At 42.8% G+C, this 26,662-nt stretch overlaps 2 protein-coding genes across 3 annotated transcripts; one reads left to right on the forward strand and one right to left on the reverse strand.

Moving 5' to 3' along the window:
• Window positions 1-1,300: 1,300 nt before the first annotated feature.
• On the forward strand, window positions 1,301-8,115 carry gorasp1b (golgi reassembly stacking protein 1b; the record flags this gene model as incomplete). The annotated part of the gene is made up of 7 exons (XM_080855522.1): window positions 1,301-1,360; window positions 2,653-2,733; window positions 2,857-3,060; window positions 3,227-3,313; window positions 3,433-3,563; window positions 4,846-4,951; window positions 8,086-8,115. The coding sequence occupies 7 exons, from the start codon at window positions 1,301-1,303 to the stop codon at window positions 8,113-8,115; spliced, it is 699 nt and encodes a 232-aa protein (XP_080711648.1).
• wdr48a (WD repeat domain 48a) lies at window positions 7,808-25,584 on the reverse strand. Of its 2 annotated transcripts, none has more exons than XM_080854716.1 (18): window positions 25,447-25,584; window positions 25,044-25,119; window positions 24,839-24,921; window positions 24,465-24,594; window positions 24,068-24,156; window positions 23,755-23,856; window positions 23,246-23,470; window positions 22,488-22,562; window positions 22,095-22,197; window positions 20,800-20,897; window positions 20,585-20,692; window positions 20,388-20,484; window positions 15,389-15,481; window positions 15,193-15,298; window positions 14,056-14,143; window positions 13,865-13,941; window positions 13,552-13,741; window positions 7,808-9,573 (listed from the first exon to the last, which is right to left on the reverse strand). In XM_080854716.1, exons 2-18 carry the CDS (start codon window positions 25,099-25,101, stop codon window positions 9,478-9,480), a joined length of 1,818 nt encoding a protein of 605 aa, XP_080710842.1. In that variant the 5' UTR covers window positions 25,102-25,119; window positions 25,447-25,584; the 3' UTR covers window positions 7,808-9,477. The 2 variants fall into 2 exon arrangements, with proteins under 2 accessions (XP_080710842.1, XP_080710841.1); XM_080854715.1 differs by having other exon boundaries at window positions 25,044-25,122.
• Window positions 25,585-26,662: the final 1,078 nt, after the last annotated feature.

Consider the following 26,662-nt stretch of genomic DNA (forward strand, 5'->3'; position numbering starts at 1 on the left):
ATAGAATTATCTAATTAAGATATAGTATATAGATATGTAGATATTGGCAGACCACGCCTTGCAAATAAAAAGAAATGTAGGCATATTGCATAAAATTGAAAAACAAAAACAAAAACAACGCCTATGTCCTCCAGGCTACTACTGAAACAAACCTATTGAAAACAGAGAAAATCAAATAACAAATGTGAAATATATTTTGATTGAGTACAGTAGGCCTGGTTGCAACATAAAATCTAGCTTAATGAAAAATGTCTAATTACAAGCGATGCCAATAATCATGACAACAAGGGTGCGATGTCAATTTATGATGTGTATTTTAAAACGATGTAAAAATGATGTCTCATCCTGTCTGCAAAAGAGTCACAATCAGTGTGGACACATGATGGCAGCACTTCGATCCCATTCAATTCTCTCCATGGGGTCTCCATGGGGGGTTAACTGCTCTATCTCTAAGCACATGGCAGTGACACAACTAGTTCTTGGCCGTGTCAGTTCAAATCAAATGCGGAATGTTTACATCTGCTACCGTTGATTATACAGTAAATACGTTGTGAAATGAAACAAAAACACACCACAGTTAAATTTGTATTAGTATTGATTGATTCACATCGATATGAAAGGATTACATGACTAACAACTGGTGAAAAAGTAATATGAAAATATTTGTTCACTGAATTAGCGCATTCTGTCCCAAACAGTTGCGTTGCAGTTTATAAGTTTCAGTTTCGCTTTCAGTATTTCAACGTGAATGAGAGGGAGCACAAGAACTGAGCGTCTAGCAGCGATTATCATATCATAGACATATATGATGCATGTATATGTCTGTGGGCACGATCTCAAGCACGTGCAAAAGTTGTTGTTGTCCAATTTCAATCTAGTTTCGAGAGACACATGCGCGCCCAGTCCAATTCCCAGCGGAATCGAATCGTGTGTCCAGGGGTTTACATCGGAGTCCAGTCGGACTCAAGCTGGACACAATGAATCTAGTTCTGGGGAGTCACATGTGTCCAATATCCAATTTAAATCGGACTGAAATCGGAAATTGGACGCATGTGTCCACACTGAATGTCCTGTTAAAGCGTCAACAATGTCCATATGATCGGACTTGGAATAGCCCTGCCCATTGCATCGCATGTTGATCAATAAGGTGCAGTGCAGGCTAGGTTACTGAGCCGACAAGGTAACTTACATTGTGAGTTATTCGTATGCATACTTAACTTCCTTTGCGCTAGGTTTGCTTTAACAGGCTTTTACACCAGACTTAACGAATAGTGCTGATGATTTGTCTGGTGATTCAGAGATGGGGTTGACACAAAGTTTCAATGTAGAAGGTGGAACCGGCGGATATCATGTTCATGGGGTAAGACGGTAGTCGGCGTTGTTGAACGAGCGTGATAGGCTATTAGCTGACAAAATATTTGCTCTCAAGCTGCATATTTATTTTATTTTATTTAGTGAGTAGTGGGCATTTTGCTCGCATCAGGATATGCTGTGTTGACATAAAGTATGCTACTTCCGTAGCAGGTATAGGGCGTAGGGCGAGTTTTCCTGAATGAATGGGTTGGTATGTGAAGTGACAACAACACCCGTTTAAAATTACAACTGTGGGGACCTTAGGCATACTGTGCATTTAAGCGAAAGTAAATTTAAAGGAGTAATTAAGGCAAAAAACTTCGTCAACCAGGTAATGTTCAGCGTGACGTGGCTGTTGTTGTCTCACAGTAGCACGTTTGTCTGCAGCTAAGCTAATATCAGATGCATGAATATAATTGTTTGCCTATGCGAGTCAACTGAAATTAAATATTTCATTTAGGATCAAGAATTTTTCTACATTTTTCAGAAAAACCCGGTTGTTATGTGATTGAGTCCACTGCTGTGGTTAGAAAATGAAAATCATAGCTGTTGAAATGGAGAGATGCCAACTGTACCTTTCCTAAATGAATTATAGGCTATTTATATGCAGGATATGTAGGCCTACTAATCATTTGGCTCATTAACTCATTTCACCCAAATTGTGTCTTACAGTAATGTTGCTTGACAAAGGCAATGACAAGGGTCATGAGTCCAGATAAAACGTTAAAGGCCCTTTGTGATAGGTTAATGTTCTTGTGCTCTTGGTATTTGTAGTTGCATTTGCATAGGCCTACAGATCACATAGCTTTCCTATTTTTCTGTTCCCATTTGTTTTGTCTCCCCCTGGCAAATATTTCAATAATTTTCTTGAAAATACATTTCAGTGAGTGAAAACACACACTTACACTATTTTGGTAGGTAAACATTTTTTTTATATATATATCATTTTTTTATTGATAATATATAGGTAGAGATACAAAAGAAGTACAAGTTTTACATTGTAGAACACTACAAAAACATAGACAAGACAGAAACAGGACAGTTATTACCACCCCATCACCCCCCACCCCATGGCGACCCCCTTCCCAACCCAGACTGTAAACATTCTTTAGTTTTGAAAAAAGCAATGAACTCTGCATTACATTATCAAAATAAACTGTCCTGTTAGATGCCTATAAAGTATACAATTATGAACATTTTAAGTCAATCAAGACAGTATTTGTGGAATATGAGCGTTGATGTGATTTTCACATTTGTTTTTGAAATCATCATTGAACTGCAAATCTTGTGTATTCACAGATTCAAGAGAATTCGCCTGCACAAATAGCAGGATTACAACCCTTTTTTGATTTCATTTTATCAATTGGAAACACTCGTCTGGTAAGTTTATTGAAAGAAAGGTGTTACAAGTTCACAGTTTCAATCATGATTTACACAAATACAATTATTGTGTGCATGCAGATGATTTAAGTGTTTCTCATAGAACACTCTTCTTTCTCCAAGGACAAGGAGAATGACACACTCAAAGACCTGCTCAAAGCCAATGTGGAGAAACCAGTCAAACTGGAAGTCTATAGCTCAAAAGCGTTGAGGGTTCGAGAGATGGAGGTGGTTCCCAGTAATATGTGGGGCGGCCAAGGCCTTTTGGGTGCCAGTGTCAGATTTTGCAGTTACCAAGGAGCCAATGAGAATGTCTGGCATGTCTTGGTGAGCCACCTTAAATGTTGTCATTTAATGCTATTACAATGCTATTATACCTAAATGTGTGCTATCAATATGCGGTGCTTATCGTGCAATTATTCAAAATGCATTTGAAATGTAAGATTCACACTATTCAAAAAACACTGATTGAGATTTGTATTTGCCCTTTAAGGATGTGGAACCAAATTCCCCAGCAGCTCTTGCTGGGTTACAAGCGCACCTCGACTACATAGTGGGAGCAGACCAGGTGCTACAAGATGTAAGTGTTGCCTGCGTATAATGCCCATCCATATTCAGTACTTAAGACTCTGAATTCATAAAAACAGAGGAGCATTACTACAGCAATCTGTGTACATCTACGATTTTTAACTTTCACAGTCTGAGAACTTCTTTTCCATGATTGAATCCTGCGAGGGGAAGCCGCTGAAGCTCCTTGTGTACAACAGTAAGACGGACCAGTGCAGAGAAGTGGTAGTCACCCCCAATGGTGCCTGGGGCGGAGAAGGCAGGTGAGCTGGTGTCAAATATATACCCCAGAGCAATAAACAACAACTAACTAACTTAACCTACCCACCAGCAGAGGCTGAATATAATGCTTGACAACAGAGGGTACCTGACACGGAGAGCCTGGTGGGGCCCAATAATCTCTGTATGGATAGCATCTGACACGTCAATGATACCATAAACAAACTTTCTTGCTCAGTGAATAAAGCACGTTATCAATGAAATCATACATTAACGTAATGCAGCGCAGGAGTTATCAAGCGGTATACAATCATTTTGGTCTAAACTAACTAATAACACCCATTGCTTTCTGAGCCTTAACCTACTGCCAAAATAACACCTTGCAAGAATGCAATGATGTTCATTGCTTGAAAAGAAAAAATGCACAACAATCATTTAACCTATGATGTCCCACGGTATTGCGTGTAAATGTCTTAATGTCTTTAACGTTCAATAGTTTATCTCTGACTCAGCAGTAGTCATTTCGCCTTTTCCGCCTTTAGGTCAGTTTACATGTAGATCCTATGAAGTTCAAAGGTCAGTGACGTCACTTTATATCACCAAATTAGGGAATATTCAGCACTGTTTACATGGACAGCGTCCGTTAAGTACTACTTACGCGCACGCTTAGTACTGCACGCGCATCCACCCTACGTACTTGTTCCGGAAACGTGTGTAGAACCTTAATGTTTGTGAAATAACTTGTAGAGAACTCCTAAGATTCATTGTTATAGGGAAACTTTTTTTGGTTGATATTAAATCAGTATAAAGGGGGCATTGAAATATATTGGTGGGTATTTCTTTTCTTATGGTGAATATACAGTATATTTTTTTTTTTTGCTACCTTTGCGATCCCTGCCTGTATCCTGCAGTTCACTTTAATGTTTTCTTTAAGTTAGCCCTCTCATTCTCAGTATTTCTTTAAGTTTACTTACCCGGATGAAATAGCCATGCTAATTAGCAGTTAAACTATATCTGCATATCTCATCTTTATTGAATCATTATCATTAATTATTGAATCATTATTTAATCTATATGCCAAGATCAAAGTACAATTATATGAGCTGATCATGTCGTGGCGTTGCGTGTTAGCGGCAAATAGACCTAGAGATTGGGTTTGCAAAAGGATTGTGAGGAAATACGAAATGTAGGCTAGTGCATGGAAATGTAAAATGTATTACAATTATCTTGAACCTAGGCTCTGTAAAACATGAAATTCCCTTCATAGAATCACTTTAATTTCTTAACATTGAATTAAACAGGGCATGTTATTTAATTGTTGTTCAGCTTAGGTTGTGGAATTGGATATGGCTACCTACATCGCATACCGTCACAGCCTGCTTTACAAGACATATATGAGGCGGATCCTTCTGGTAAAAATACAAATACGGAGGTAAGGGTACAAATGTACCAATTTCAATACTTAAAATAGAACATTTATAGGTAACATATCAGCCTATTATTATTGTATCACATCTAGTGAATAGATATGATGAAAGCTGAAATGTAATGCAATGTAATGTAGCCTGCTTTTGAGGTTGGTTTGGACCAGATGGATCATGACAAAGGATCTTCAGAGAGTGTGGAAATCTCAATCCAGTGTTCCCCAGTCCCAACGCTGCCTCCATCTACTCTATCTGATACAGATCAAGGTGTCATCCTCACAGTCATTCCAATCAACATTTTTTCTTGTAAACAATGATGGAGAAACTAATTAAAATTCCTCTTAACCTGCAGACACATCTGATCTCTCTGGGACTGTGGACACAGAATTGCCTCAGTGTAGGAATGCATCCTCATCATCTGCTAACAACCACAGCCCATATCAGGGGGTAGGAAATGAGAGTTCTCTTGGTAAGAGCAAGGGCGGGTGTAAGTGTAAGTGAAACACTCTGTGTCAATTCAGTTCTTAAATTGATCTGTCTCATTTCAATATCTTGTATTGCCACAGGTGAGGAAAACGAGACCAAGACTGTCATGGAGGCGCTATTTGTGAATGAACTTGCCGAAGAAGCCTCAGGTTTGGCGCCCCCTAGTGATGACAATATGAAGTGTGCTTTGCCAGAGCTTATGTTTCAAGCGCGATCAGAGCAGTTATCCATTACAAATGCACCTCTCCGAAGCAGTCTATGTTCTGAGGTGTATGAGGTACCTGCAGATGAGTATGTGAGTTAGTAAGGTGTTTTGAAAAATAAGAAAGGACTTAAAGAACAGGGAGTGCAGGAAAGAAAAGTGGATTTGTGGCACTACACACTGACAACTGCAGAATAGGGGGAGAGGTAATGATCTAATGTACCAAGTTTTATCTGAATTGGGTTTATCCGAAAATATTTTGTCATGAACACTTACTTGCAAAACATGGAGATCAAAAATGAAGTAAAAGCCTCTTTTGACGTACAGGTGTTTAAGTAACATTTACCATGCCTAATATAGATTAAGTGCAAATATAAGTGTATGCTTTCAGTTATGTTTGAGATGAAATCAACTATTTCATTACCTTTTGCAAAAAAGTTTTCACCTGCTGAATATTGTTATTTGAAGTGGTTTAGTGAATGGTCAATAACCGTAGTTTATGCCCATACAGTGTATATTGCTGCCACAAAACAGAACGCAATATATATGCGTAGTGTTGCACAAAGTGCTTAGTTATTGTATTTAAAATTTTAAATACTTGAAACTTGTTTGCCTTTGCTCTAATTTGAGCCAAACTTGTACAATGTAAGTTATATTACATTATGCTGCGCAGTATTTGTTTGCACAATATGTATGCACATGGTATAGCCATGAAAGTGAAGTGTTTAACCTGACGTTGTCACATCTACTGTGAAATGAATCCAAACTTTCTGAAACTTAATCAAATCATGTAACACTGCATCTCTTCAACTGGAACTGCTGCTCTTCATAATGCATCATAGTATACCCATGAACACAAACATCTTTTCCCCCAGTCAAGATATGAGACATTGAGCTGCTGGGTTGTTTTGTGTACATTTCCCCTTGGTCCCTCATAATGTCATCATTGTTGTCGCTATCATGTTTTAAATACTTCAGCAGCACCGAAAGCATCTCTTCTATTTGATCCAGTTGTAGTATGGCAGTGTTACTTCATTCATAAATGCCATGAAACTCCCCAGACCTGACAATTAATTATTCATCCTTGTCTTATTTTCTTTAAATATGTACAAGGTCACAAATATACAAGGACAGGTTTTACCGAATACCTGTTTACTTCCTAAAATATGAAGTAAGGAAATGGAACACCGAAACTCAATTTCCAATAAAGTTCTCACTCCATGAAGAGTGGGATGTTGAATGTACACGGATGTGTGGGTGTGTTCTGTTTCACAAGACCGTCTATGATAAGAATGCCCCTAAGTTGGCAAGCTTACAATCCTACCTGTCAACATGACTGAACTCCACGAGATCAGTGATTTAAATCCTCAAATCCGTGAGCCATCTCCACCATCAAAGACAACACATGCAAGCATACTACATTCTCAAGGCGTTTCGTAAACAGGTCTGGTTAGTAAGTGCAGAAAGATAGGGCTGCCAGTAGCAGCACCGCAGAAGAAACCAAGACAGCAGAACCGCAACGCAGGCAGTGTGAAACAGGCCTATTGGACTTGCAAATACTATTCTCTGCTATGGGGAGTGAAGCATCCATGACATTTTTCAGCAAGCTGAGAAATGTTAAAAATCCGTCTCTTAAAAAAGTGATGGGTAGACAATCCACCCACACGTTTTTAGGAGCGTGCGTGAGAATCTGAAACTTACTTATCAACTTATTATCCATCACGGAAACAAACATTCCCCTGAGTGTCATGTTTTTTTTTCATGGTGACAACTCTTTTGAGCTACCTCTGCATTCCCTAGAAGTAGTTTTGCGTTCCCACGCAGTTGCTTATATTTTGCATTACCTAACAATCCTTTTGTGAACCACTTCTCTTTTTACATCTATTTGCCAGTAACATGAAACAAACTTACACAAATATTTGTTGAGAGGGCTAAGTTTTCATTTAAGTTTAATTTCACTAATCTCAACGCCATGCTCATCATTAAGCAGCAAAACTATATCCACATATTCAATGGAGTTCAAAGTGCAATTCAATGGGCTGATCCAAGGTAAATTGTTGGGCTGAAGTTCAGCTGACATACGAAGACAATTACACTTTGTTTTCTTGATGTTGGTTAATTTATTAAGCAGTTATTTACCCAAAATATACTACATTTAATTACAATCAACACAAGGAGCAGGGGTACAGGGTAGAGGATGTGGAGGCGTTGGATATTCCCTAGAGCATTTTGTTTTGTGTTGAGCATTTCATTCAACAACTAGTTAGAGGTTGTGCCTGTACCATCATTTTACTAACACCAAATATATTCTTTATTATTATAAATTGTATAGGACTGTGCAGATCACATTGTAGTCTGTTTGCATTTTGAGCTGGGCACAGAACTGAGTAGTTCCACCATCCAGTCACATCCCTATTTTTGTATGACCTGTCAAGTTTTTCTGTTCCTCAACAGTATTTGGTCACACTGTCCCATCACGAGTGACTCCAAAAATCACTGCTATTGCATGCACAGAGCAGAATACAGCATGAACTATGCACGAGTGGATCATCATTCATGAAGTACTGGGTATGACCCTAACTGAACCACGTGTTGCTTACATTCCCTAATGTCAACACACAGTGGTTCACAGATGGGTCCGTGTCAATGCAAGCACTATAAGCTGTTCATGTGGTGGAAGAGCACATACAATGTGACCAGTGTGTTTTCTGTAGATTTCCTTTCTGATCCCTCTCCTGTTAAGGTAGGCTGATGGTTAGCAGCTGACGATCACAAGTAAAACCAAACGCACCGAGTGAGTGCCTTTTACCGTCCTTAATCAGAAATCTAAAATCACCGGAACTCACCATCACAAATCTCATCTCATTTACATGTGAAAAAAGCACCCTTTTGAAGAAAACATAAGTTTTCTTTAAAAAGAAAGAAAAAAAATAACGAGAATAAAATATCCTGATCATCAGGGTCAACAACTCAAGTCAGGTTGCCTACAAAATAATTACAATATATTTACAAAATGGTGGCATCTGATTTCAGAGGAGCAACATAAAGACAGAAATGCAATATGAGATTTTGAGTCCATATGTAAAGTTGTCCCAGACCCCTCTGCCTAAAGACATTTCCCAGGATTGGCTTACTGTTTTTGAAGCAGCACTCGTATTACATTCTATAAATGATCTGATTGTATCATGACGTCGCCCGTCGTGCAGGTCACGATTGAGATCCTCCCTTTGATTTCCTCCTGGTCTTTCCGTGTGACCCCTATGGACAGTGATGAATGAAGCTGGGGGTGAGGTGATGGTGATGGCGGTGAATGAGGAACAAAAAAATCCCTGGAATGTAGCACAGATTCGTAAACACCTTGGTCTAAGATGTTGCAACATGAACCATCAGTTGGGCCACCCCATCGAGGAAAAAAAGGTGTTGGTTCAGATGCCGAAACAGAACTCTGAATTACATCAATAAAAAAAAGGAGTCATATTAAATAAAGTGACAAACTCCACTGATGACAAGTCTGTTTTCACTGTACAAAGCATGATCTGCCAAACCGTTTTCTCCTTCTTCAAGCCGCCTACCCACTTCTGTCTTAACATGGCAGAATCCAAATGACACTCCACAGAGGTGACAACAGCTTTAGTGACCAGGTGGTTTGAGACGTGACGCAAGTATTTTTGTGTGGCAGGGGGGTCATATCTGGTGGGTATGCCTCCTAACGTGTTACTGATGGAAGAGGGTGGGGTGAATGAGCTGAGTTTGGTGGTCCATGTTGGCACCCTGTGGGTGGAGAGGGTTGGGGGGGGGAAGAGGAACAGGCGTTCGTTTTGGAATGCAGTAGTCCCATTCCCGCCCTCACGTGGACTTCTGCCGGTAGTGAAGCGTTAGGTCACCCCCGCTCTTCCAGATGAAGTGCTTCACCGTGCGCAGGTCCATGTTGGGGTCCAGGACCTTTAGGAACGTAGAAAATGAAATAACTTCAACAAACTGCATTCATTAGTAGACTGAAAAGAGTATTTTGCTCTGCTGAATAGTCGAGGCAATCCTTCCAACAATCACAACTAGAGATGCTCCGATCAGCATTTTTGGGGCCGATCACCGATCACCAAAATCAAGATCTGCCGATTGCCGATCACTGCCGATCACAGAATGGCAGGGTAATGGTAATCTTTTATCTATAACAGGCATGCAAACTTGTCGCTTTTCGGCGAAATTCGCCGTTTTCCCACCAAAATATGCCATTTACGTGAATCGTGTAGATCCGAGGAGTTTTGTTTTTTTTGGGGGGGGGGGGGTGGCAATACGGGCAAATGACAATTGTCGTTATGGATACGCCCATAGACATATAGAATTATTATTCTATATGTCTATGGTTACGCCACTCCTGCCCTCCATCCCACAGTCTGTGCTCCCTCCCGCCACCTTGTTCTGTTTACATGCGTGCCATGGTTACGCCACTCCTGTGCTCCCTCCCGCCACCTCGTTCTATTTATGCGTGCGACCATCTGAGCTGTCATCTTCAAAAGAGAACATCTTTGTTGTCATTTGGCCTATAATCAAGAACATCATCTTTCCCATGGACAAAGTCAGCTGCATTCAGAAGAAGATGAAGAACAGCTGCATTACTTTTGAGGTGAGTCTCGGTATCTGGCAATGAAGTAATATATGCTATGTGTGACTTAAGTTACACAGCATTATAGCAACATTATCTTACTTACGTAATCTTACTTAAACAACGTTATGTGTGTCGTGAGCTGTTACCTTTTTTATTTATTTCAAACGTGTTTTACTAGCTAGCTAGTATTCACATTAGTGAATTGTGTGTTATTATAATCTCCACTGCATTAAGTATTAATGTATATCATCGTCGTAAGATATGAGAGAATTCTTACTAATAATACGTACTAATAAACCTGGACACGCCTGTAATTTCCATTCAAATGGCTGCTGCTAGAATCCCTGAGCCTAATGTTAAGATATTGCATCAGATGTTACATTAACTTCACGACATGAAATTATCAATAATTATGTATTATTATCATGTTTAACGTTAACACCTTTTAAAAAAATGTGCCGCTACAATTGACGTTTATTGATACCACGCTACGCGCTCTGTGATCTTAGATTGATACTACTGCCTGGGGTCAACAAGCGAACTTCTCCATGCTGCAGTTTTCTTAGAGCCACCAGGTAACTACTCTCTGCCTAGCAAGTTACTTATTTGCCGTCGTATTTGTCGTCTTGCCTTGTCTTATGTTGCAGTTGCTTGATGTGTGACTGTGTTAGGAAAGTTGTTGACTAGTTCGTCATATTGTCAAATAGGGGTGTAAAAAAGAATCGTTTTGCATCGATGCATCGATCCAACAGCTGACGATACGATGCATCGACACGTCCGCAAGAGTATCGGTTTAAAAAAAATAATAATAAAAAAAAAAAAAACATTTTTTTTTTTTTTTACTTTTTGTTGCTAGTGCACTTTGATGAGTATTTCTATTTTATAGTGAATGAAGTAGGCCTACAGGGGTATTTTTTGTTACCATTTGCTGCTACTAGTGCACATTTGCACTCATTGCACTGATTTTGTGGAGCATTGTCATTTTAAATTGAATTAACTACAGGCCTATTTTTTGTTACCGTTTGCTGCTAGTGCACTTTTGCACTGATTTTGTTGAGTATTGTTATTCTATAGTGAATGTGGTATAGGCCTAATTTGTTACTTAACACTTTGTACTTTGTACAGTACTTTTTGATGCAAGGCCTTTCAGAATCTATAACAGGGGCATTATTATTTTTCAGTGAATGAGGTCGTCATAGGCCTAGGTGGAGTACAACTTTTCTACTTCTGTTATTGGCTGTTGTTTCTCAAATGCATAACGATATAACAGCTTTCATTGATTTATTTCAAATCTGAAACATTGTCTAGCCTGTAAGGTAAAAAAAAGAACAAATTAATCGAATCGAATCGAATCGAATCGTATCGTGGTGTATTCATGAGTATCGAAAATAATCGAATCGTTGGGTCAGGAAATCGATACTGAATCGAATCGCCATGATGGGTGTGATTTACACCCCTATTGTCAAAGTAAGCTAATTTAACGGGTTTAATCTCGTTTGCAATTAGGCTTGTGCTGCATAAGATCGCTTTAACGTTAGATACGTTGTAGGCAAACATTTGGGAAAACAGAAAATATAGACGAACATTTTCGCTAAATATCACATATGTTGCCTTGTAATGGATATTACAGGTGTGTCTTGTTTCATTAGTACTACGTGGTCGTTTTAATTTCTCTCCTATTTTAGGACTATGACATACATTAACAATATGCTAATGCAGTGGAGATAGCCTTCTAGCTAGTATTTAGTAATGATTATATGTCAGTTATTGTACGGTAATTAAGATTAGCATGTCACATTTAATATTATGTAAATAACACATTTGATATGATAATGTGTTTGTGATGTATCTGATAGATAATAATTTAAAATACAAAAATATGATATATGTGTCTAATATGATAATATTAGACCAGCATTTGAATGAAACTTTTGCCTGACCCTAAACTGTTCTTATGGCTTTATTCCAGAATGAGAGATCTTGGAGAGCAGGATGCCCTTACAGTCAAACAGCTAGATGCAGGCCTGAAGTGTCCCTGGAATTGGGCCTGGCTGAAGTTAGACTTCCAGGTAAAAGGGGACAGCTGCAGACTACCTCACCTGGCAGTGCTCTGGAGAGGAAAAAACAGACCATTGAGGAGGAGAGGAGGGCCAGGCTGAAGCATGCTGCTGTTGTATGTTTTGTTGTTTATTTGTTGTTTGGCTGCAATAAAAGCCTTTCTGTAAAATGAGTCATTCTGTAGTTTGTTTTCTTTGTAAATATCTGTTTTTGAGCCATTTCATACTCAACGTTAATAATGTCACTCGCGCGTGAAGAAGCGGCAATTTTTCCTCTCACGCAACCTTTTTACCTTTTTCACCCCTGACTAGTTTGCATGCCTGTATAATCTAGCAGATTTCGCACTGTTAAAAAGGCAGCCGCTATCAACTAGCGGTTAGTCCGTTTCATGTCAACAGTAGGTAGCTGTAGATAGTAGTTAATGTATGGTTTAATCATTCACTGTTTCATGATTATTATTGTTAACATCATTAAGTTATTCCGCTATTTCAAATGGTTACCGTTGTTAACGCTCAAATGGAATGTTCAACGTAACGCAGCACGGAGTTAAAGGGACAGATCCACCTTCATGTTACAGCCGTAAAATATTCAGATACATATCTATATGTCTTGTTAGTTATCATTTCTGTAGAAACCACGGTCATCAGTCATTCATATTCATCCTACCAATTCATGTCTTACGAGTGTGTGTGGAAAATAAATACCGTTCTTCTTTTCATCATTGGAACTTTGACATTATTTGTTCTTACCGGACAATCTGTGACGATTGGCTATTATAGCTTTCATACGGATCCTTTTGGGATCCATTCAGCGCAACATCCCCCATTTTATGTGCACAATTTGTAGAAATTAAACTTAAAAAAATTCCAGATGGGAGAACTCATTTTGCTTGCCATTGCCAAGCTCTGCTCTGCTCTGCTGTTGAGTGACCGTTTGCCGCGCACGCAGGTTGAAAAGTCGCGCAATTCATTTACGTCACGTGATCGGCTTTATTGATCGGTGCTTTCACCGATCACAGATCAAGCAATTTTTACCAATATCTGCCGACCATGATCGGTTGCCGATCGATCGGAGCATCACTAATCACAACATACTTTAAAGCAGATACCAGTAAGCAAACATTACATGCGATTAGTAGACAACTCCGCTCTTTGGGCCTTGTCGTCAATCTAAGCCCTAACATTGATTTTACATAACAACACAAGCAGACACAGGTTGATAACGTGCACATGAAAGGAGAGATATGAGAGGTGTACCTGATCCTGACACAGAAGCTCGATCTTCTCCTCCGCCAGCACGGCCATGTCCTCGTCCTCCTTCTGCTCACTGGGCTTGTCATTGGTCGTCCCGCCTGCCTGGGACTCGTTGTCCAGGTTGATGATCTTCTCGTAGACGTGCTCCATCACCTTGCGTACCTGCAGCATGTCGCTGGCTGATAGGCGGTCCCTGTAAACCAGGTCACAAAGGTGCTTTGCAGGGACGTGTCACCTAAAGCTGTACTGTACCCCCGCGTCCAGATTCCATCAGACCAGAAAGTCAGGTGATTTCAACATAGTGTGTGTCACTTACTTCTTCAGCGTTTTGGCTCCAGAGGAAGAGTGTGGCTGGAGGTAGAATGGGATTTTGTTGAATTTCGGCATATTTTTCTGAAAAAGGGAATAGAAAAAGTAAGCCAAGGACACATAAGCTGTTTAATTAATACTTTTTCTTTTACTGAGATCAAGTCAAACGAGTAACTTCAAAGGGTATTTGTCGCTTACATCCACTGTGATGTCAATGACCCACTGTGGGACTGTTTCGTTGAGCAGCATGGATTCAGTTTCACCACCTGAATCTCGACATAGCAACCTGCAGACACGGACATTACATGTCAGCAGCGTTAAAAGAAAAAAAGAGCTATCCCTACCTCATTTAATTTGTGTATGCATACAATTCTTATATGTATTTTCTGAAACTGACAAGGACTCAATACAAAAGATATATAAATGTAATAGTGATGCAACGGAGGAATCCATTTATATTTCCTCCATCTTATCAGGTCTATCACCATGATTATCAAGATCACACCTTCTAGTTTTGTGACCTTGGTTGTCTAGCAGGTCTGACAGCAGTGATTTGGTTTTGATATTTGATGTGTTTAGATAATAATCTCTAGATGCCATTAAAACTGCCACTGCCACTGAAGTAGATTCCAATTATATTACTTAGTTTCTTTTGAAGTTGATGATGCAGTTTTAGAATGTATCTCATATAAATCACTTCACTTTAATTTGACAGCCTTCAAATTTTGTACTCAGGGAAAGAGGTATCAGTTTACAGTTCAACCATGTGGATGATGCATAACTATGAACACCACATAAAGTATACACTCACACTCATATACCATGACTCTATGTTAGAATAATATTTTTGATGTCTCAAGCTGTGAGTGTATAAGAAGATACAAATTACTACAAGTTCAAGACCAAGGAACTTCATATTGATATTTACTCAAAAGACCCTCCTGCGACATTTGAGGAAGTAGTATCTAGGTTAGGGGTCAACTTTGTTGTAACAGCACTGTTGTTAGTCCTGGACAGGAAGACAAAACTTCAACAGAATTCAGTCCATAGGTAAAGCTTTACAACAACAATACACATCCTCTTTCCTGGTAAATGCATTTTTTGAGCAACTGGTATAACCCCTCTTCAGTATAACCTGAAAGGTTTATGAATGGATACGAGCACTTTCTTAGTTAATTTAAGTAATTACAGTTTATGGCTCCATCATAACCCCACTTCCCTAGGCCTGAATGTTATTTTAAAATATATATGGCCTGGGAATGTTTCTGCTAATCAACCAAAACTAAATCTCTTACACAAACGCATGGAGACACAACAGTTTAAAAAGATGCTCACCTGAACAAAGTTCTCCCTCCTGCCTCCCCGAAGATCACAGGCGTGTGTGGAGGTACCTGGAAGTACCCGTTCCCTTTCTGAATTCGGCTCTCATGCTCCCCGTTCACTGGAAACACACAGGCACTATTCAGCTGGGATGCACAACTACAACAATTGCCACCCAACACTAATGCCATTAGCAGGCAGCTCTACTGACCGTGGTTGAGCTCGGTCTCCTCATCCATGGGATTGATGTGTGTCCGTGGCCAGTATTCCAGCAGGGCTTGCAGTAAGAGTCCTCCAAGATTCACTGGAACAGTTAAGCACACTAAGCCATGCTATATACACAACAAAACATAAAACACTTCAAATACACATTCCCCTCTCTTGCCTCTGAAACTATGCAAAACCCCTTCATTCATATTAGGGGATTCTTAAAGTGATAGTTCGGGATTTTTGACATGAATCTCTATGGCTTCCCCAACGTGGCAACGCGGCTTCGACATCCAGGGGGCCCGCGCCGGCGCAGCAATTTCGGACGCCGCGATATCGGCCACGTACCCGCCAGGACTCAAGGCGGGCCGAGGACTCAAGGCGGGCTGGGGACTTTTTCGCCGGCCCTACACATCTCGGGCCCGCGGCGCCGCTCCCTCCACCCAACCAGCCCCTCGTCGCACCTATGGTGACCGACGGGGGCGATCTGGACGACGCTGACGTCGTCACGCCGGCGGTCGGCCACTTCTCCAGCGAGCAGCTCCGACGCTGGAGAGAGCTGACCTCGGACCCCTGGGTGCTGTTGACCCTCGAAGAAGGTTACCGCATCCAGTTCGACCGCCGAGATTCCAAGGGGAGATACCACCACCATGGCCCTCGTCCTCCGGCAAGAGATCTACAGCCTCCTGGAGAAGGGTGCCATCTCTCCAGTCGAGCGGAGCACACGGCTAGGTGGGTTTTACTCCAATTATTTTCTTGTCCCAAAGAAAGACGGCGGTATCCGCCCTATACTGGACCTGAGGGCTTTGAACTGCCATCTGAAGATCCTACGGTTTCACATGCTCCGCATTGTGGATGCTTTGCACAGCATACGAGCGGACGACTGGTTCGCCGCGATCAACCTGAAGGATGCTTACTTTCACGTCCCGATTGCACCACACCACAGGCAGTTCCTGCGGTTTGCCTTCGAGGGGTAGGCATACCAGTTTCGTGTCCTGCCCTTTGGCATAGCATTGGCTCCCCGGGTCTTCACCCGGTGTGTGGCGGCAGCATTGGCGCCGCTCCAGGCCCAGGGCTTGCGCATCCTGCCCTACCTGGACGACTGGCTGATATGCTCCCGGTCGGAGGCCCAGGCCCGCTCCGATGTCGCACATGTGCTCTCGCATGTTGCGGAGCTGGGGCTCAGGGTCAACCTGAAGAAGAGTTCGTTGGTTCCAAGCCAGGAGTCTGTGTTTCTCGGTATCCACCTGGACTCAAGGTCGTTGAGGGCTACTGTCTCTCCGGCCAGGATCGTCGGCATCCACCGGCTGCTCGGACGCTTCAGGCGTGGCAGGTCACTCTCCCTCAGGTCCTTCCAACGCCTCCTCGGCATGCTGACCGCTGCCTCTTCTCTGGTTCCGCTGGGGCTGCTGGAACTGCGCCCGCTCCAGAGGTGGCTGAACGACCTCCGCCTACACCCGGCCTTGCACTGGCACAGGCTGGTCAAGGTCTCCTACACCTGCGACAAGCTCCTCCGTCCTTGGAGGCAGAGGGCTTACCTCCTGCAGGGTTTCCCCCTGGCTGCCGTCCCTTCCCTGCGGAAGGTCGTCACCACGGACGCCTCCCTGGAAGGATGGGGTGCGGTCCGGCAGCACATCAATGTTTTGGAGCTGCAGGCTGCAGTCTTTCTCGGCCTGCAACGTTTCCTCACGGGCCTGGCCGGCAGACACATTTTGGTGAGGTCCGACAATTGCACGGTGGTGTACTACATCAACCACCAGGGTGGCACCAAGTCCCTCCAGTGCTTGAGAGTGGCCCAGCGTCTGCTGCAGTGGGCCCATCGTCCTCTCCTGAGCCTCCGGGCTGCGTATTTGCCAGGGGCCGCCAACAGTGCCGCGGATCTGCTGTCCCGGTGGGGCCCCGATCCCGGGGAGTGGCGGCTCAACCCAGCGGTGGTCCTCGCCATCTGGGACCGCTTTGGCAGGGCAGAGGTGGACCTCTTTGCTTGCCAGGAATCGACACACTGCCCCTTGTGGTTCAATCTCCACGGCCCCAGTATCCTGGGCCAGGACGCACTGGCACATGCGTGGCCGCGACGACGGCTTTATGCGTTTCCCCCGCTACCACTGTTAGTGCAGACTCTCCACAGAGTTATGGTGGACCGTCATTCGCTTCTGCTGGTGGCTCCTCGGTGGCCGGGGAGAGTGTGGTTTCCTCAGCTGCTACAGCTTTTGGACGGAGACCCCTGGTGCCTGCCGATGAGGCAGGATCTTCTGTCTCAGCCGGGGGGCCAGATCTGACACCCGGATCCGGCCCGGATGCAGCTCTGGGTTTGGCCCTTGAGGGGCCAGACCCCTTACTAGGGCTTTGCAAGCCGGCGGTGGTCAACACCATTGCCAGTTTGAGGGCGCCCTCCACCAATGCCCTCTACGCCAACCGGTGGAGGCTATTCTCCGATTGGTGCCTGGCGCTGGGCGTAGAGCCTACACGCTGCCCCCTGCCTACCATTCTGCGGTTCCTTCAGTCACTGTTTGACAAGGGTCTTGCACCTTCCACCATCAAGGTGTACGCTGCTGCCATCTCTGCACATCATGCCAGGGTTGACGGACGTACTGTGGGATCCCTTCCTTTGGTGGCTCGCGCTCTCCGTCTGAGGCCCCCCCGGCGGGCCCGGGTGCCCACGTGGGATCTGCCTTTGGTGCTGCAGGCTCTCTGCGATGCGCCATTTGAGCCCTTGCTGACAGCAGATGTTGCATGACTCTCCATGAAGACGGCGTTCCTTCTGGCTATTACATCTGCCAAGCGCGTTGGGGAATTGCACACGCTGTCGGTTAGTGGGGACTGCCTGCAGTGGCACCCCGGCGACAGTGGGGTCACTCTGTGGCCTAACCCCTCTTTCCTGCCGAAGACCCTCTCTTCGGGCTTTGTTAATCAGCCTCTCAGCCTGTCTGCGTTTGCAGCAGATCAGGGGGAGAGGTCAGAACTTTTATGCCCTGTTCGTGCCCTCAGGATGTACGTGTCTCGTACTGAGGGCTTCCGTCTGAGTGATGCCCTGTTCCTGTGCCACACCGGACCGAGGAGGGGCCTGGCACTCTCTAGGCAGAGACTGTCCAAGTGGATAGTGGAGGCCATACGGCATGCCTACGGGCACAGTGGCTCCGCGGTTCCTCGGGATGTCCGGGCGCACTCCACTCGTGGTATGGCGGCCTCCTGGGCTTCGCTGAGGGGCGTGCCCCTCTCTGACATTTGCAGCGCTGCCTCCTGGGCGTCCAGCTGCACGTTCAGCTGCACGTTCACGCGGTTTTACAGGATTAATGTTGTCCCTCATAATCCTGTCCCGCTGGCAGTGGTTCCTGGCCCGTCCCAGCAACACTGAGTACGGGTAGGCACTCCTCGTGACTTTGTTGGTATTGGTCATCCATGTGCTGAAAGCACCGCCTCTGGCGGTCAGTAGGAACGATATAGAACGATGGTTATGTATATAACCACGGTTCTATGAGTTCCGGATGACCGCCAGAGCCTTGGCAGTCACTCGGAGTCTATGCGAGAAGACTTGCCAAGAGGTCACTTCCTGGGTTCACCGGTGTCTTAACCCCTGTCACGGGGTCACCGGGTGACGTCACCCAGGTCACGTTTGACTTTGTTGTTATTAAGTCTAGACCTGCACGTTCCGTGTGATAATATCCATGTGCTGTAAGCACCGCCTCTGGCGGACATCCGGAACTCATAGAACCATGGTTATATACATAACCATCGTTTTATTCTGACAACACTATGAATGTCATATGTGCAGGTGTCGCCGAGCAGTAGAACAGTGCACCACCACTTCAGAGACTTCTAAATCGTCCTGTTCCTGATAACTGCTATTTCTTAATTAAATTACAAAAGGAGGACAACGGCTATCTGAAAACGCCTTGCTATCATCTTAAAGACTTTTTCTGCTCTGTGGGCATCGATTATTTTCATTTTCAGAGTTAGGCTGCTGCTTAGAGTCCATAGTCCATAATCCGACTAATTATTGGGACACGGTTTTAGAAGTTTTATAAAGCTTTGAAATGTGCATCACTTGGCCTTTCCTAATGATGATTGTTAACAAGCCATAGCCCTTGCCATAGACCTTGGTAAAAGTGATCTGAGGGCTCAAATCTATTTTTTCACTCTACAATTGTGCAAAACAAAATTCATACACTAATCTTGCTGAAATGTTGAAAGGACTGTTTCATCTTTAAATGTTAAGCCTTCTACTTAAAGGTGCATTATGGATCAATAGCTATTCGCTAAAGGTATGCTAGCAGCTAAAACTAACGAAATCTCTTGAAATGTGCTGACTTTGACATTATGACAAACTAGTTACTCAACGACTGTCCTTACACAGTCAAACATCAAGCAAGTGCAACACAAGACTAAGCAAGACGGCAAATAAGCTACTTACTAGATCGGCAGAAGGTAAACAAGTAAGGTCGGCGGGCTGCGGCAGGCAAAACTACAGAACGCAGTTATATGCCTATCGACCCTGTTATGCCAATGGCACGGACGCGATTCTCAATATTAAAAGTCATTGTAGCGCCCCAATATTTTTTAAGCTGTTATTTTAAGGTTAAACTGCTTATCCTAACCCTAATCCTGAAGCATAATTGTTGCATAATGCACCTTTAACTATTCACAGTAACAGAAATGTTGACCAGGGTTGCCCACACTTTAGCTTGATGGTATATGTTTAATTAAGTATGTAAATCTGTACACAGGAGGAAATAATTTACTCCAACCTTGTGTTCTTCTGCTATCACCAAATGACTTCCATTCTAAACATGGCACATTTTAATGATTTAAACTGATGTTTATACATTTAGTAGACACTTTTATCTAGTCACCTCAATAGACCTAAAGTGACACATATGCGTTTTATCAGATGTTTGTGCTCACTGGGTGATCAGCTCATGGCCAGGGCGCTGCTAGCACCTTGCTCTACCAGTTGAGCAACAGCAGCAGGAAACTCAATGAGGATTCCATGCTGTAGTACTCACACTTTGGGTCTGATCCATCAGGACTGGTGAACCCTGCGTCCTTGGCAGACACCCATGCGGCAAAGCAGTCACTCTCATCCAGAGTGATAGTCAGCATCTGTAAACCATGCCATGAAATTAAGTCAACTGTGATTTGCGTGACAACCTGCAATTCACCTGCTGATAAGTAAAGTAACCAAAAGTATTTTGGAGCTCACCCCAGTTTTCAAATCCACAGAGAACCAGTTTGGCACATAGACCATTTTGAAACGTTTTTTGATCTCCTCTTCAAATTCCATCTTCCCCAGGTCTTCAACCTTACATGCCTGAATAACCCCAATGCAAACAGTCAATTATGACACTAATTTCAAGATCAAACAGGAACACGTAGCCAAAACAAACATATTGGTAGCAGCACTGAGAGCAAACACACCTTCAGCACATCCCAATATGCTAGGTTGCTGTTTGTGTCTTTGGTAAGGATGTGTCTTTTGTCATTGAGGATGTGGCACTGGATTATACTGGCTCCCCCTGAATAACAGAAAACACTATTAAAATCAAACAACAACAACAACAACATTGGCCAATAAAATGCCACTTCATGGGATGATCTTTCACTCACTGCACAGATTTCTAGCCAGTATCTTCCCAGGTCATGGCCATGAGGATGAAGAATGCCACCTTGCAGCTTGTGGTAACCAAGCCCCACTTTGATTAATCACTTTCGCCATGAGGTTAAGTTTTCGTTGCTGTCTGTTTGTCTGCCTGCAAGCAGGTTTATGCAAAAACTATCAGCCTGATTTTCATGAAACTTGCCAGAGTGTAAAATGGGCCACAGAAGAACCCATTCAATTTGGGAGCGAATCTGAGTCACAGGGCGGATCCACAAATGTAGTGGCTAGAAATGGCACTTTGATGTTATTCGTCCCTTTATATGTTGACATTGTTGAGCTGAAAGTGTTTTCCAGGCAATTAATGGTCAGTCGACCAGAAAGTTACAATGACCCGATGCACTTGCTAAATGATATGTGTATGCTTAGTGCAGAGGTCTGGGCATAGTAACAGAAAATAAATAAATAAAATCATTGTGTGCTGTGGACTTCCTATCCTTTTCAAAATACGGATACATGTAGACAAGAACAGAGAGCAAGCCACTAGCCACATAATGAAGGCACCAAGACCACGAAGTTGCTGACACGGGAATACCTCCCCAAAAATGATGGTGAATTCGGTGTCCAATGGGGCATGATGTGTATTTCTTGAGAACCTCACATACAAATTTGTCAACTTCCTTCTCTGTCTCCAAAAGACCCAAACAAGGCCCTCTTAGTCAGCATTCTGTCATGTTGTCTCTCCTCATTTCAAAGCTCCAATAATTCTGATGCATTAGAGTGCTCAAGACAAGTAGTGTCACAACGCAACCTAGTGGCAACTGGCATGATGGTGTTGATGGGGCTGCTTACTTGGCACTCCCTCATCTCTTTACAGATCAACAACTAGAACAGTTGTCACAATGACAAGGAAAAGAAAAGAAAATAGTAGGGAATTCAGTTACGAAAACTGCTAGGGGGGTTAAATTAAATAAACATTTAAAATACATTAAATCTATACAGGTACTGACTTACATCCAATCCAAGTGAATACCACTCTCTTCAATTGTACGAGTTGGCATCTCGTGCTCTTGAAGTGACATATTTTGAGAATGTTAAGCGCCACAAGGGGGCCTACCTTTGATGACCTGCTCTGGTTGTGTGCAAAGTGGCGTCAGGGGAGTGGTGCAGTCGTTGTCATAATCACCAGATGCTCGGAAATTATGCATGCCCTTTAGAGACTGCAGGGATGCAGAGCGAAAGAGGAGATTCAAATGAGCCGTTTCAGAATAAGGACAAAAAGTACATTCTTAAAAGCATGCAGATAATTATACTCCACAGATATTCTTTAAGATATTCTTGGAGATTGTTGCCACTAAACTCAGTGAAATGTGAAGGATTTAAGGCAAGCTCTGTTGAAGAATTTCCAGCCATTTGTTCCAGTTATCAGTTGGTTTAACTAAATTCCCCACAACAACTGCCTTGATAAAGTTAGTGGTATTGTTAGTTGAGTTGAACAAGAGATCCTTACCCATTTATTTACTGTAGACTTGGTGGTGGAGACCCAAATAGCTGAGGGAGGGTCTGCAGTTCGGTCAAGCTCCATCTGAGCCAAAGACACAAGGCAGAACATGAGCACACATACCAAACCCTATTGGACCACCTTAGCCACTCTTCTCCAGAATCTTCTGATAGCTTGTTGTGGCCAAAGGTGACTGCAATTTTAACCGCAATTTTTGAGAATTCTTGTCAAAAATGTTAATCCCACCAGGATTTCGCGAGGGTTTCTTGTGACTGCTGCAGCCAACAGTAACTGAATTAGCTGTGGAAATTTTCAAAAATTGCACTGAAAGACTGATTGTGAATGAAAGTTTGTTATCTATCTGATGTTTTTCGTATGTGAAAGAAGGAGATAGAGATGCCAATTCACTCTTTATCTGGCAGAGTTACTGTTACTAACTACCAGGTGGGAAGAAATGCATTCCCGTGTAAAGGACGCATCCTGAATATAAACAGCAGGGCTGCAGAAATGTAGCTAAATCAATGCAGAAACCATGATGCTGTAAATCCTTTAATTTGTGTGAATATGTGAAAATTCAAGATCTCACAATCCTGGAGGGACTGCTTAGTTCAATAATGTAGCCGCAGATGCACCTGAAAGGAGTGTAATTGCTTCATATTTAGAGTTGAACTATTAACTATGATGAGGATAAAAAAAGCTTCGTTATGGTTATCTAACTGTATACACCACACAGCAGACATCACACAGTTTATCTCTTCTCTTCTCACCTTGAGAACCGGGGCCTTCTCCTCACAGATGAGCACGCGGATATCCGGGTTGCGCAGGTCAGTGCAGTAGATCTTGCGATCGCGGCCTCCGGAGTAGACGTGTGTGAAGGCCTCGTTGACCTGCAGCGCCCACACGCCCTCGTCGTGCACGCGGTACGTGGCGATACAGCGCTGCTGGCCCAGAGACCAGAGGCGGATGGTCCCGTCGGAGCTGCCCGACAAGCACTGGGTCACAGATGAGTGAGTTTAGTTTGATCACAGAAACAGGACAGAACACCAGTGTAGAATATAGAGTTGTCTCTCTGGGCAACTGTAGGCAAGGCACAGTTTTAAATTGTTTGTCACAGGGACTATATAAAAAAAACATGACTTCAACACTGACATTTTCAAAAGTAGGCAGTGTATTTATATGTTTGTTAGCCGTGTTATTTAAAATAAAATAAAAACGCTATATTGTAAGGGGGCTTAATCTGAAGATCATGGTGTGGTCGTATGATGTGTATTCTCACCTGTGTGCCATCCCTGTTTAAGAGCAATGACTTGACATTGTCTGTATGGCCTTTCAACTTCATGAGCTTGGCGCAGGTTCGAGGATCCCAAACTCTTAACACCTACGATATCAGACACAGCAAGACGACCCACTGAAATTAATAGCTTACGCTCGTTACGCTCTGACTAGAACTGAGATATTTACACATATTTATAAATCTGTATCAAATTTAAAGCCTTCAAAACTCATAATTATCATCATAATTAATCATAATTATTCCTGGGTTACTCCAGAGCTCTAGACTTTTAGAGTGAAAAACAAACCAAACAAACCTTTTCAGTGGAACCTGACACAATGACTGTGCCCATCTGATTCATGGCCAGGCTATAGATGGAGTCCTTGTTTCCACTAAGTGACGATGCTTTGGCACAAAAAGACAGTCTTCAGTGATTCTACAGGATCCTAGATAAAAGCTCTTGAGCATGATGGACAGTGTGCTTAAACAGTTGGACAAACATTCAACCACTGAAAGCTCTGTAGGCAAGACAACACTAATACAAACTCTCATACATACATAAACACATTTCAACATAAAATTGCAGAAAACTTAACAAGCTAGTATGCCTCCCACTAACATATTGTAGTGTACCAAGCATTAAATACTACATCCACTGACACATGGGTTAATACACATTCCATCACATCCTGCTGAAAAACAAGACTACTCACTGGTGACTGTGTTATTTGAGGCAGTAAGAGCTGTTAATGTGTTCACGTCCCACAGGAAGATCTGTCTGTCAAGGCCTGCAGAGGCTACCAGCTCTTTATCTTTCGCATATGCTAAGGCTTTGACATAGTCCTGTAAAATGCAGACACACACATACAAACATTTACTATGTGAGCAAACAGTCAGCAACAGATAAACCGGGACCCTAGATGCTGATGCGGTTTAACACAGCAGTGACATCTATGAAAAACTGCACTGTCTACTAGAAGACTTAGCAACATACGTAATTATTGTAATGACGTCAGGCTGAGCATATCTCTTTACCCTATTCATTGAGATACTGACGCATTCCGTTATGAGAATGGTATATCCTTACCTTGTGCGTTCGCAACGTGGACATACAGAAGCCTTTGTGAGCGTTCCAGACCTTCACTGTGGTATCCGAGGAAGCCGAGATCACTGGAAGGCAACAAAATGGCAGCATTAGAGACATAATAAGAACTTAACACATGTAATACCTTCGCTGACAGGGAAGAGATTGAATAATGCAGGTGTAAGGCCTTCTAAGCGTTCTCACTCACAAGTCTTCCCATTGCAGCACAGAACAATGTCATTGACCCAGTCTGTATGGTGTTCCATCGAGGCTATGTAAGGGTCCTGCTGCAAAAAAAAGATATCCGCTGTAATGTCAAAATGTCAAATTGTATGAAAGAACCATAATAGAAACTTGAGGTGAATCACAGTTTTCAAATGATAACCCTTGACTATGAATAAGCCAAAGTGTCACTGTTGGCAGCGGTCTTCCAGCAATGCAACCCTAACTGGAACATAATGAACAGATTCTCAGGTAAGCTATATTTTCATCAGAGGAGACAGTGGAAGGGGTTACATAATTTTCAAGGCTATTTCTTGTATTTTTAGAGGGATGAGGTCAGTCCTTGTTTGGCTGGCAGAGAATTGGTTTAAAGATGAGTGACAGTTTACCTTGTGCTGGTTGACGCTCCATATCCGGATGATGGAGTCTCTGCCCGCAGTGAAGAGCCGGTTCAAGGCCGGGTCCAGCTGCAGGGCATTAACTCCATTGCGATTATACTTCTCCACCTCATCACGGATGACGTATGACACCTGTGTTAAAACAACACATCCTGCTGTAAATGTCATGACTTTTTTGCCACTAGAACCTTGTGTGAAAGTATGCTTCTATTCACATAAACAGGATGCAGATGTACCTTTAATAAAGAGTGGATTGCAGTTCACAAATCAGTTTACAAATGTTTGATGTACACGAGTACCTGCAGAGTACATATAGATAACAGTGGTGTAGACTTATTGAAGTAGGCTAATTGTGCTTTACAAATCTGCAAGATGCCTAAAGCAGCCAGCTTTTAAAGCATTCTTTATTTCCAGACGACATCTGTTTATTTTAAACTGAGGAGGTTGCACATATGACCATTGGACATTTATTAATGAATAGATAATGAGACCAGTGTTAACCCGTACTCTTAACCAGTTACATGGAAAACTGGAACAGCGTTAGAGACGTTGATATTCAGGGTGCGCAATAAACAGTATCGTGACGCTTCGCTTAGACATTACAATGACAACAGCCCCTTCAGGTTGCTTCCCATTTTTTACTCAAAATTTGACAGCGTTGGGGAAACTCAAAGTGCGTAGGACAACATAATCTGCTTGACTATATGACGCGAGCTAGTTAATCAACAGTTAACAATTCCTGATCGCAAACAGTGGTTGTTAAATGAGCCAGTTTCACACCAATGCTGTAGCTTGCTAAATTGACTAACACACAGGAGCCGGTATAACGTTACTGGATAATTATCAAACGGACGCTATGGTCGTGCTACCTTTATAAGTGTTATCTAGATTCCGTGGGAAAATTCTAAGTAAGTTAGCAGCAGTCTTATTTGGAAGTGGGGGCGTGTGTTGAGACCAGCTAACAGCTAATGGTAGCTAGCTAGATAAGCCATTAGCCAGAGATCCTTCCATTGACCGCACAGATATCATGAGGGTTAGCTAAGCACATTTCTACATTGAGTACAGACAATTTGCATGTGACACCTTGGTGATATTGCAGTCCTGATAGTATCCGTATTGACATTGGTTAATGCATTCAATAACGGTGATACAGAAAAGCAGGTTGGGGGCTAGCTAAACAGCTTGGCTGAAAAATAACTTGGCTAGC

Source organism: Sprattus sprattus, assembly GCF_963457725.1.
Source record: "Sprattus sprattus genome assembly, chromosome: 17".
NCBI classification, from domain to species: domain Eukaryota; kingdom Metazoa; phylum Chordata; class Actinopteri; order Clupeiformes; family Clupeidae; genus Sprattus; species Sprattus sprattus.